Source organism: Lissotriton vulgaris, chromosome 5, assembly GCF_964263255.1.
Source record: "Lissotriton vulgaris chromosome 5, aLisVul1.2, whole genome shotgun sequence".
Classification (NCBI taxonomy): domain Eukaryota; kingdom Metazoa; phylum Chordata; class Amphibia; order Caudata; family Salamandridae; genus Lissotriton; species Lissotriton vulgaris.
Genome location: NC_141693.1, coordinates 1,051,003,496 through 1,051,016,740, shown reverse-complemented (window position 1 = coordinate 1,051,016,740; position 13,245 = coordinate 1,051,003,496). Strand labels below are relative to the sequence as shown.

At 48.5% G+C, this 13,245-nt stretch overlaps 1 protein-coding gene across 1 annotated transcript in view; it reads right to left on the bottom strand.

The window, feature by feature from the left end:
* The window catches only part of LOC147711981 (uncharacterized), a 38,872-nt gene extending 27,776 nt beyond the window's left edge, over nt 1–11,096 (bottom strand). Inside the window, exon 1 of the mRNA XM_086919572.1 lies at nt 10,907–11,096. Within this exon, the coding sequence (XP_086775698.1) occupies nt 10,907–11,096 (190 nt within the window). The remainder of the gene's footprint in view (nt 1–10,906) is intronic.
* Nucleotides 11,097–13,245: the final 2,149 nt, after the last annotated feature.

Genomic DNA, 13,245 nt, shown 5'->3' with positions numbered 1-13,245 from the left:
TTTGCCCGATGTGCCTTTGCTAGGTCTCAAGATATGTGCTCCAGTGGATTTTGAGAAATTAACATTCAAAAAAATATATATCTGTGACAGCGTCCCGGTAGCGGATTGGCTCTCCGGTGACTCTCAACATTCTAAACAGTCCGGAGCGGCCGCCATCTTGAGAGACAAGAGGTGGAAATAAACGAAGGGGGAAATGAATGAAAGGGGGCAAGGTAGACCCCTCCTGACCCCCTAGGATTGATGTAGGGGCTATTAAAGGGCCCCGCAGGGCAAAAAAATAAAATAATTTTTTTTCCGATTTTTCGCGGTGGAAGCGCTACCCGGTACGCGAACCGGGTAGCTCACCGGTAGCGTAACGGGAGTCCGCCATCTTGTGTTTCGGAAGAATTTAGTCACAAGATGGAGGATAAACAATGTTGGGAATGGGTATAAGGGGGCAAAGGAGACATATCCTGACCCCCTAGGTTTTCTGAGGGTGACTACATATATGTAAAAAAAACCCCTTTTTTTTTCAAATTTTCGCACGGTTAGCGCCCGGTCCGCGCACCGGGTAGCGTTCCGGAAAGCGTAACAAGGGGAAAACCAAGGGAAATAGTAAAATAATATTTTAGAGTGCTTTGAGGTAGGGTAGCTCTGAATAGAGCTGTTGTGTTGTGTGGGTGATGTAAGTACCAACATGTAGGTACCAATGAAGAGTCTAAAATTCAATGTACACCATCTCCTCTGTAGATATTTTGTATGTTCTAATATGGGTTATTTAAATGTAAATGTGTGGAAAAGCACTTCATGCTTTAAAGCAATTGTATTTTTGAACTGATTGTTCTTTCCTCTTAGTCCGCCTCTTTGGTTTTTTTTCCCCACACTCTTCTTCAGCATGATAGTTGATAAATTCTTTCCCTAAAAAATTATATTAAATACATATAAAAGATATTTTTCCTTTAAATGAAGAATACATTTTACAGCTTTTGATATTTGCTATTAAAAAAAACATTGAAATTCACTGAAAAAAACCATAGGTTATAGACCATATATAGTTAGGAATTAGCATTTACAAAACCTTGAAAATTCACTGAAAAAACCATAGGTTATAGACCATATATAGTTAGGAATTAGCATTTACAAAACCTTATTTTACTCACACAAAACCATTGAAATTCGCATATATAGTTAGTTGCACTAACTATATATCGCGCACCCGCGATGTTGTCATCAGTGATGTCATCAGTGATGTCATTTGATATGTCATCAGTGATGTCACTGACCATGTCATGAATGATGTAATATGTGACATGATCAGCAGTGGATTGCGGGTGCGCGATATATAGTTAGTGCAACTAACTATATATGCGAATTTCAATGGTTTTGTGTGAGTAAAATAAGGTTTTGTAAATGCTAATTCCTAACTATATATGGTCTATAACCTATGGTTTTTTCAGTGAATATATATATATATATATATATATATATATATATATATATATATATATATATATATATATATATATATATATATATATATATATATATATATATATATATATATATATATATATATATATATATATATATATATATATATATATATATATATACAAACACAATCCCTCACACCGGAGAGATATAAATGGGATGAACTCTCGTGTCTGTTTCTTTTTGCACTTTTTATTCCTTCAACATGCGGCTGATAGGCAAAGTATGATCATACTATGCCTATCAGCCGCATGTTGAAGGAATAAAAAGTGCAAAAAGAAAGAGACACGGGGCGTGGCTAAGGCAGCTAACATGGCGGACGTGGCTTACCTGAGCTCCGTCCCGCCGCTTCAGTAATCCGTCAAAATACCCTTCCTCCCCCGCACCCGAGAGCAGCCCAATATTGCGTGGTGCAGCGGAGGGGTATCGATAGACTCAGAGTGAGTCTGAGTCCAATTGCGGGCTCGGAGGGTGCCATATCGTCTCCGCGAGGGGAGCGGCCTACCGCAGAGAGAGACGCCGGGACCTCGAGTTTGGAGGTGCCCGGAAAGGAGCGGGAGCGGCGGCGGCCTCATTGGTGCGGCCCCTGCGGCACCGCTGGGTGGCTCGAGGTCGCGGCAGTGGATTCAGGTGAGAGTCGCGCTGCCGAGACTGACGATCGACTGGCGGACTGGTTAGAGGTGAAGGCGACGATCTAGGGGGAAGACTGAGGCCCAGAAGCGCCCTAGACACAGCAGCCGTTCCCCCCAGGCTTCGGAGACTACTGGCAGCGGTGACCGGAGCGGGGGGCAAGAACAGATACCCCGGCGGTCGCGCTGGACCTAGGCCAACAAGTGAGCCTCTCCTTGCGGTGGGGCGCGGCGGGGGCGCCCTGGGCCGAGCCCCCTGAACTGACTCATTGCCTGCATTTGGAGTGTTGTTGGGGCCCCATCGGCGCTTTCTGCTCCGAGCGTCATTCTGTGCTCTGGTGATGAACTCCACGACGTTGCCTCATCGGCTCTAGGGGTTCAACGTTGGGCCTGGATATATAGGAGCTGAAGCCCCCTGGCAGACAGCGCAAAGACAAGAACATTGGTAATCCAACCAGGAAGATACCAGGGGCAGGCATTAGGAGTCGGGGCTGTGGCTGAGGCCTGGATTGTGGGCCACCTGATAATCTACGCCCAGTGATCGTGCAGTGCAGCTGGCAGACCCCGGAGGACAATATCTGAAGGGAAAAGGCCCCAGGCGGCGAGGGGTCGCAGCCGCGAGAGACACAGGAAGAATCCCGCCGACAACCAAACATGACCAGAGGCGGTAGCGGTGCCTCGAAACAAGGGACCATTGACAAATTCACTGGTCCGAGTGGGAATTCTGGGGCCTCTGGAAGCCAACTGGCCCAGGGTCGGACAATGCGGCTCTCCTGGCTGCGATCATCCAATCCAGGGACACACTGGATGCCAAAATAGGGGCCGTTGGTGCGGATGTTACACTGCTGCGACAGGACCTGCGGAATGCGGTGGCCCGTATAACAGACGCAGAAGCCCGGATCACTGGAGTGGAAGACGATATGGTGACCTTGAAGAAAAAAGTGGCCAATATTGAGGGCATTCAGAGGGGCCTGGCACTCCGAGCCGAGGATGCCGAAGGACGAGCTCGGCGCAATAACCTACGATTTGTTGGCTTTCCGGAAGACTGCGAAAAGGGCAACATGGAGGCATTTCTCACAGAATGGTTGCAGGGCTGGCTCTCACCGGAGTCCCTCTCCCGCTGCTTTATCATCGAACGGGCCCATAGAGCGCTAACTCAGAAACCGCCGGTTGGCGAACGCCCGCGGACGGTGATAGCCAGACTTCTTAATTATCATGATCGAGACACGATACTGAAACAAGCCCGATTGAAGGAGCCCCTAATGTACGACAATCAGCGGATCATGATATTCCCAGATTATACAAAACTGGTGCAGCAGCAGCGGCAGTCTTTTGCAGCAGCCAAAGCCCGTCTGAGAAACCTTAAAATTCAATATGCTCTACTTTACCCAGCTCGCCTGCGGGTGGTCTTTCAGTCACGTACTCAATTCTTTAATTCTCCCGAAGAAGTGTTTGCCTGGACTGACGAAACAGTACGAGTTAGACCGCATACCCCGCCGGCCAGAGACTCAGACTCATCCTCCTCGACGGTGCCGCCGCGGACCCCCAGACGTTCACGAAGCAGAAGCAACTGGAGGTCTCGCTCTTCGAAACGCTCTCCAGCTAAAGGCGGGAACACAGGAGAGGCTGCAGCATCGGACGCTCCGAAGGTGGATCCATGAGGGGGAAAGGAATCCAGATTAACCCCTCAGTGCTGCGTCCTACAGCAAAGCTTTGGCAAATGACAGACATTGATGGCCTGGCTGGAGATGAGGTATGCCTTCAGGGGCACCACTACGGTGTGACAAACTATAGACTCATTGACACGGGATGCTGGTTGGGTGGGGAGGGATGGACTAGGAGGCGGACACGTGCCTCAGGTTAGGGGAGGCTTGATCTCTTAGGGGATCAATTGGGGTGTTCTTGGGGCTGTTGGTGGGGCTCCGTTTGGATAGACGATCTCGGGTCTCCCGTTGGGGGCTGGAGACGTTCTATTCCGCGACAGGTACTTCAATGTTGCTGAGGTATGGGGTGGGGGGAGGCCGGGGAATTGAGGACAAGTTGGGGAAATGTTTGTTGAGTGTGGAGGATTTGGGGCAAGGGAGGGGGGTCAAGGGGGGGGCTGAAGACTGGAGGAAGGGGGAGGGGTGAGTTGTTGTGCACATGGTTGTCTCGAATGATGCTGTGGATGCGTCCTGGCCCGGAATGCCCGTTGCTGCATGCACTGCTGCGTTTACACCTCGATGGCGGTTGAAAACATTGAGCAGAGGCCCACTGGGGCCTTAATGAAAGTGATGAGCTGGAATGTGAGGGGCATGTTTGATAAGATTAAGAGGGGTGCAGTGTTAAGGCTGGGGAAGAGAGAGAAGGTGGATGTACTTCTACTCCAAGAAACACACTTGCTAGGTAACAAAGCGCTGGGCCTGCAGAGATATGGCTATGATCAGGTCTATCATGCGGGATTTGTAAGGGGCTCTCGGGGAGTAGCGATCTTGATGCACCGTAGAATGTTCTACACTCATGCGAAGCAGTGGATCGACCCACAGGGTAGATATGTGTTTATACAAGGAACGATAGGCACTGAGACGCTGATCATTGGAAGCGTCTATGCTCCGCCTCCGCTCCAATGAGCACTGATAGAGAAATTGTTTGCAGTGTGGGCTGAAATTCCAGAGGAACTGGCAGTAATCGGAGGGGACTGGAATGATGTCATGCACTGCCGACTGGATAGGTTTAGGCCTGGGGGTGATCCCATTGCAGATACTCCCACTAAACTGAGTGATATGGTGCGGGCATGGGCTGGGTGGACACATGGCGATACCTTCACGCACACGAACGAGAATACTCCTATGTTTCTGCGGTCCATCACTTGTTTTCGAGACTGGACTACGTCTTTGTCCCTGCTGCAGTGGCGGGGGGAGTTGCCTCGGCGTTCAACCTGCCGCGGGGTCTCTCGAACCACTCTCCGGTCGTGATAGACGTTATTTTAGACAAGAAGAGACAGCCATTTCGGTGGCGCCTCTCTGCCTAGAACTTGCAGCGGGAGGCCTACCAGCAGCAAATGGGGGCGGCTATTGCTCACTACTGGGAAGAAAACTTGGGCACAGTAGCGGACGCGAGAATGGCTTGGGAGGCCCTGAAACCCACGCTGCGTGGAGTTGACATAGCCTGGTGTGCGGCAGCGCGCCGAAAGCGGAAAGAGGAGATAGTGAAGGCAGCAGCGACAGTTAAACAATTGGAGACTCAGTGCGGGGCTGCGAGTCGTAGGGAGGGGGTGGGGCAGCTGCTTTTGGCACAGTAATCGTACGCATCCCTACTACTAGATGAGGCTCGACAGATCTGGTTGGCTACCAGAAGTAGAATATACCAATGGGGCGACAAATCCAGTACAATGCTCCACCGGCTCTGCCAGAACACGCTTCAAGCGTGTGAGCTGCCAGGCCTTAAGGATGACACCGGGGCCTCAATTTCAGATCCAAAGGAGTTGGCGGATAGCTTTGCTCACTACCTCGCAGCCCAATACGCTCCGCAGGACTCCATCCCGGCACTGGACATAGACAAATTTGTGGCTGATATTCCGCCTCGTGCACTCCCAGACGATGTGCGGGAACGGCTTGAGACCCCATTATCGGCGGAGGAACTAGGTACAGCCCTAGGAGAGCTTAACACCGGCAAAGCCCTCGGCCAAATGGGTTCCCAAGTGAGTTTTTCAAACAATATCATCTCCAGCTGGTGCCTCACTATAGGGCTGCCTTAGAAGCGGCGAGGGAGGACGGCCTCCTGCCAGCAGACTGGAGACATGCTGAAATTGTAGTGTTCTGCAAACCTGGACGGCCCCCGAACCGCCACGAGTCCTATCGTCCGATTTCTCTTTTAAATATTGAGGCCAAAATCTTGGCCAAGGCCCTTGCAAATCGACTGCTTCCGTATATCACGGACCGGTCCACCTGGACCAGGCCGGCTTTATGCCCCAAAGAGCGACGAGGCATAACATTAGACGCGCACACGTGGCAATAGAGGCAATGGTTAAAACAGGAGATCAAGCGGCGCTACTACTAGCAGATATCGATAAGGCCTTTGACTCCCTGAGCTGGACCGACCTATTCGCGCTTCTTTCGCGGTTAAACCTAGGGTCGCAATTTCTGTCGTATATTCGGCTGCTGCACACCGACCTGACAGCCACAGTGAGAGTGGCGGGGGAGACATTGACGGCCTTCCCAATAGGACTGGGCACCAGACAGGGGTGCCCCCTCTCGCCGTACCTGTTTGCCCTGGCTATGGAGCCGTTAGCTGCATGGGTCCGCATAGATGCGCAGATGCGGGGCTTCGAATGGGAAATGGGACCATCGGATAGGATCGCATTATATGCGGACGATGTTCTGTTTTTCCTTACGGATGTGAACCGATCCGGGCCACGAGTCCTTGAGATTATGACAATCTTTGGGGAAGTATCGGGCTGTGCCTGAATTTACGGAAGTCCATGCTCTGGAAGCTGGGTGATCGCTCCGGGATTGGTGCATGGGCGGCGGTGCTGCAGCTGGCGACTGGGGGTCTCAGATACCTTGGGGTGTTTTTGACAGTCTCACCGGCTATTGCTTGGGAACGTAATATTGTTCCAGTATGGGACAAGGTACGACAGGAGATGAAATGCTGGTCCCGAATGCCCCTCAATATTTACGGCAGGTCAGCTATATTTAAGATGGTTGCCCTCCCTCGCATGTTATACCAGCTGCAGAACCACCCGTACCCGATCCAATCGCTATGGTTCAAACAGGTTAACTCCGCTTTAAGTCAATTTTTATGGGCCAGGGGAGCGTCGAGAGTGGCCTTGCGTACTTGTTTTTTGTCTACTTATTGTGGGGGACTAGCGACATCGGATATGTTGTCCTACTATCAGGCGGCACACCTTGTGGTCTTAAATGACTGGTGGTATGGTGACAGGGGGGACCCGGCCTACGCCCTTGAGCGGTATCTGATGGACCCAAACACACTGCACACTATCTTGTACTTGGCACGGTTGAAAAAGGGGCTGCCAAGCGCCACGCAGGAGGTTTTTCAAATCTGGCGACAAGCATTGCGTCGCATGGGATGGTGGGGGAAGCTGACGAGGGAACCCCCACTCTGGCACAATGGGCAGCTGCCGGCGTTGGGGTCGTTGCAAGGTTTCAGAGGCTGGGACTCGATAGGAATTTCTGCACTGGGACATGTCATGAAAGGCACAAGGCTGAAGTCTTTTCAGGAACTTAGCGATGAATTCAGTATGCCCCGCACACAGTTCTTTAGATATCTACAGTTCAGGCATGCCCTCACACCCACGCTAGAAGGACTAGATACCTTGCCAGAATTCAGCCCAATAGAAGCAAAGGTGTTCATGGAAGACCTGGGTGAGAAGAAAATATCCTGTATATACCAGACACTAGTTACACATTGCTCTTCTGATCTGCAGCCCCGACGGGATTGATGGGTGAATGATGTGGGGGAACTGGAGGAGGAGGACTGGCGTGAAGCCCTTGAATCCCCCATGGGGGCGGCCATCGTCGTGCGCTTACGCCTGATACCGTTTAAGTACTTACACCGCACCTACTATACCAGAGAGAGATTGTGGAAGGCTGGCCTGATTGAGTCCCCAGCATGCTTGAGATGCAGTGGTGAGACAGGTGACCTCATACATACAGTATGGGGCTGTAGTGGCCTAGTGAGGTTTTGGGCTGGAGTTTGGAATTGTCTGTCGGAGGTGCTGGGATGGGACCTCCCCCGTACTCCAAAGTTGGGGCTGCTGCACATCCTGGAAGGGGTGGGAGGTAACATTTACAAAAGACACTTGCTCCTGCTGGGCCTCACAGTGGCGAAAAGGGATATTGCTCAGGCCTGGAAAGACCCCAGGGCTCTCACAGTGGTTGGATGGAAAAAAGGACTTGACTTTTGCATGGGATTGGAACGACCAGTGTTCGAGGCTAGAGGCTGTCCCCGGAAACACTACAAAATATGGAAAAGGTGGGCAGAACACAGGGGCCTGTGGCTTGAGCCCCCAGCACCAGCGGGGGTCGTGGAGGAGTGGTTGTGATGGGCATATGGAGGCCATGATGTATACACTGTTTTGTATATAACTATTCTATATGGTATCAGAGAGACATTGTGCATAGGGGGAGGGGGAACCTGGAGTGGTTGGGGAAAGGGGTGGGCGTTGGAGGGAAGTTTATTTTCTTGACAAATGCATCGCTGATTTTGATGTAATGTACTTGCTACAGCCTCTCCGGGGTTCGGAGTGCTGTGTCTTACATGCGATTCCTAAAAAAAAAGAGGTTTTTTAAAAAAAAAAAGAAAGAGACACGAGAGTTTGTCCCGTTTATATCTCTCCGGTGGGAGGGATTGTGTTTGCATATTGAGCGGCTTGGTTCCGCCGCAGGGAAACAAACCCATAAAGAGCGCTGCATGACCCGGTAAAAGAGAACCAAGGGAAAGGATATATATATATATATATATATATATATTTCACCTCCCAGGCAGAAAAGACTACCAATGACGAGACTTGTGCAGACCAAAAAGTGATTTTATTTTTTTGTCGCCCTCGGACGCGTTTCGCCTGACCAGCAGGCTTGTTCACTGATACTTCAATAAATAACAGGCGCCATTTAAAGAAACTCGTGCAACCAAAAAATCACGTGATTAAAACTACAGATCAACTGCTAGTGAAAACAGACTCGTAGTTTTACATTCAAGCATGATGGCTTAATACATATTCAATAGTTTTCGAACCTTTTGCTTACTCATTGCAAAGTAACTTCACTGACATAATCATTTAAGCATTGTACTTAATTAAAATTAGAAAACCAGTCACACACTGCGTGTGAATTACTAAGCATCGCATAAAGGTTTAACATTAAGCCCAAAGTGGGCTAAACTGCTTGCCTCATGATAGTGGCTTTTCGTCATTGTTTTCAGGAATCTTGCCCCAGTGGGCATTTGTGTCGCTGTTGTCTGTAATACGGGCAAAGAAAGTGAAAGAAAAGGGAAGGAAAGGGTGAAAGGGAAGAGAAAGTAAAGAAAGTGAAGGTGCCCTTTTTAAAACCAATTCATTTTGTGCATTTTTTACATTTTTTACATTTTACTATACAGTATGGAACGTATAGCTGAGGTCACCACTACCTCCATTCAATGACTCAACCTGCATTGTTGCAGCTTAGATTTCTTACTGCAGGACAGCTGACATTTCTAGCCTGTCTAATGGGGCTGTACAACATGTCACAGGTGTGTGCTCAGATCTTCTTCAAGGTTCAACCCCCCCGGGGCCTTAGAATTGAGTTCGAGTATGTACCTTGATTCGAGGCGCCTTAATTTTCTCAACCTGTCTCCGCCTCTTACACTTGTTGGAACTTGGTCAATGACAAAGTAGCTCAGCCCTGTTACGTCTTTATTGTGTTGGTCCTCAAAGTGGCGTGCCACTGGGTAAGCCGGGTCTGTGTTTTGGATGGCTCGCATATGTTGTAGTATGCGAATGTGAACAGGATGGATGGTGCTGCCTACGTACCTTAGGCCACAAGGGCACTGAAGCACGTATACTGCATAATCGGTCTTGCAGTCAAAAAAGCCCCTGATTTGTTTCAGCCTCTTGGACAGACCTCCCTGGTATTTGTTGGTGTTGACTCCCAGTTTACAGGCTTTGCACTTTGTGCACTTAATAAAGCCTGGTTTCCTTTTTAACCAGTCTGAACCTGATCCTTTTCCTTTAGGTTTAGGAGGCAGCATGTTAGACACCAGCATTTGTTTTAGGGATCTGGCCTTCCTAAATGTAATTGCCGTTTTTTTAGGGACTAGGTCTTGCAAAAGGGGGTCATTTGCTACGAGGTGCCAATGCCGGTTCAGAATTTTTCTTACCTCAGAGTGCTTTTTACTGTAGGTGGTTATCATTCTGGCCTGGTTACCTTCGTTCAGGTTGGTAGTTTTTTGTGTATGTTGGCTAAACAAAATTTCTTCCCTGCTGCGCTTTTTTGCTTTTTTAATGCAACCTTTGATGTTCTCTTGTGAATACCCTCGCTCTGCAAACCGGGTGTTAAGAGTTAGTAATTCTTTCTCCAGGCATTCTGGGTCGCTACAGTTTCTAATGGCCCTCAAGCTTTCCCCGTACGGAATGCTTCTGACCAAGTTACTTGGGTGGAAGCTTGTTGCGTGAAGCAACGTGTTCCCTGCTGTGGGCTTCCTGTATAGGGTCGACTGCAGCTTCCCATTTTTAACAAAAATAGTGAGGTCTAGGAAAGTCAGAGATGTGGCACTGATATTACTTGTAAACTTTAAATTGAGGTTGTTGATCTGCAGTTTATCAATAAAGTTTTGTGCACTAAGTTCCGAACCTTTCCATATGACGAACAGGTCGTCAATATACCTACTCCAGTGGAGGATGTTCTCTCCCCACTCTTTGTGGAACTCCGCTTGGACCACCTGCTCCTCCTACCAGCCCATATGCAAATTGGCATAGCTGGGGGCGAAGCAGGTGCCCATCGCGGTCCCACACACCTGTTTGTACAGAGTGGATTCAAACAGGAAATTGTTGCAGTTCAGACAGGTCATAATCATGGTCAGGATCATTTGTGTATGGAGCCATAGTTTAATGGGTCTTGCCTTCAAAAAATGTTTTACTGCGCGAAGGCCGTCTTCGTGCCTTATACTAGTATAAAGCGTGGAGACGTCAATCGTCACTAGTAAAAGGTCTGGTTCCCAGGGAATGTCATAGATTTTTCTTAGAAAGTCGCTGGAGTCTTGGGTAAAAGAGGGAAGTAGTTTAACTAAGGGGAACAAAAAGGAATCAACAAATTTCGACGTGCTTTCCAAACCTCCACCTATTGCCGAAATAATGGGGCGGCCTGGTGGATTGGCCACATCTTTGTGCACCTTAGGTATAAGGTAAAACACTGGGGTAGTTGGGTTACTGATTTTCAGAAACTTGAGTTCCTCTGAGGATAGAAGGCCTTGTTGGTACCAATCTTGTAGTTGGTGATTGTAGAGCTCGAATTGTTTCTGCATGGCGAGCTCTGTTGTTTTAATGTAATTCGAGCGGTTGTTAAGCTGTTTGTGTGCCTCCGCTAGATATTGACCCCTATCCCAGAGAACAACATTCCCACCTTTGTCGGCATTTCTCACTACACAATTGTGGTCAGATTTGAGTTTAGTGATTAAAGCCGAAACCTCTTTTTGTTGTTTACTGAAATTTTTATGTTTTACACTTGTGCATTTTTCGAGATTTTTTAATCATTAACGACCAGTTCATGAAAAATGTCCACAGTATCCCGGATACTCAAAGGGGTGAATTTAGAACTGGGTCGAAAGTTAGTAGGCACTGGTTTGTTGATACACAGATCTTGTTCCTCCGCAATCATAACTGCTTGACTACTCGTAGCTTCACGAAATTCCTCCTGGTCAGGTGTTATAGTTTGTGTTTGTGTGTCCATTTCAAGATCGACTACCATCTCGTTTCCTCTGAGGTTGAGTAACAAGTCCATATCGCCTACAGAGAGATTATCTTCAGTGGCGGTGGATTGGGGTTCGATTGAGGCTTTTTTGGGGTGTTTGTTTTGGGCAAAGAATTTTTTCAGTTTCAAGTTTCTAACGAATTTAAATGTGTCAACTCGAGTTTCCACATAGTTGAACTCTGCCGGTGGGCAGAAAGAAAGACCTAGTTGCAGGTCCTTCTCTTCGTTTTGTGTCAACACAGTTTTCGTTAGATTCAGGATCGTCTTGTTATGCCCTACCCCTTGAGCTTCTACTTCTTGGTTTTGTTGGACGCTGCGTTGCATTTGTTTGCTCCTTTTGCGTCGCCTGCTCCTTTGCCTCTTCCTTTTTGATTGTAATTTACTCTCCGTCTTGGTCTGAGATTGAATCTCCTCTCCTCCTCTAAAAAAGCAAATTCATCAAAGACTGTGGGGATCGGCTGCTTGCTAGACCTACTTGACCCTTCATCCAAATCAGTCTCGACATCCGAACTTAGAAGGGTACTGTCGTCGGACTGCGGATCATTGCGTTTCTGGTTGGGGTTCAGGCGTTGTTTGCGTATTGAATCGAACTTTTTGGCAAATGTATATATCTGGCCTCTTTCATAGTCCCTTTTATCTCTAAGGAATTTTTCAGCTTTTTGTTCTGTTATACTTGACTCTAGCTTCTTCAGGCGCTCCACCATATCCTTTTTGAATTTGCCAATAAACTCCTGGTCGGGCTCTTTATCCAGCATTTGCACAATTTGTTCGATTTCTGTTAGCATCTTTTCCCTATCAGATTCCGCGTATTTTATCAAAATGGCCGACATCTTGCTAGAGGAATCGAGGTTGTTGTCAGCCCACTCACGTAACATGTTTGGATCTGGTTCCTCGTAAGTAGGCGCCACCATTATCCTCAGGCCACGAGGGATCCGTTTGACTTCTAGGTAGCGTTGCAGCGATTTTTGTTCCCACCACTTAGAAAGTTCTCTGCGTTTCAGTTTTTCTAGGCGTTTCAACCTGGTCATTACATCCGATGTTTTTGCCGGTGTTTCCCTTGCTGTAGGTTTGGCGCCAACCGACTTGGTATCGTAAAAAATGGAGAGCGCGGTTTCCTCACGTTCCTGAAGTTCTTGGGCAGACATTATAATAGATGGCCAAATCTTGGAACTTGCGTCCCTGGTCTGCAACCGCTAGGTCTTCCACGAAAATGTCGTGGAAAAAATTGCAGTTTATGCCCTAGCTTTCCCGCTTCCCGAAGCTTTTCAAGGTTCCTACCTGCCGTCCGTAGCTCGCAGCGTGGACCCTCCGGTTCTCATTGTTAGCCGCGACGAGCAGGTAAACCGTTGTAGCGTGTATCACGGAGAATCGTTCCTCCTGTGTGAAGCTTCGGGGGGGTGGCAGGTCAAACAGCTTCTACTCTTCTTTCACCAGAAGAAAACTGCCACCTTTCAGAACAGCGGGCGTCTCGTCTCACACGGGACCTCTGGAGCCAATCCCGACAACACTTCACCTCCCAGGCAGAAAAGACTACCAATGACGAGACTTGTGCAGACCAAAAAGTGATTTTATTTCTCTGTCGCCCTCGGACGCGTTTCGCCTGACCAGCAGGCTTGTTCACCGATACTTCAATAAATAACAGGCGCCATTTAAAGAAACTCGTGCAACCAAAAAATCACGTGATTAAAACTACAGATCAACTG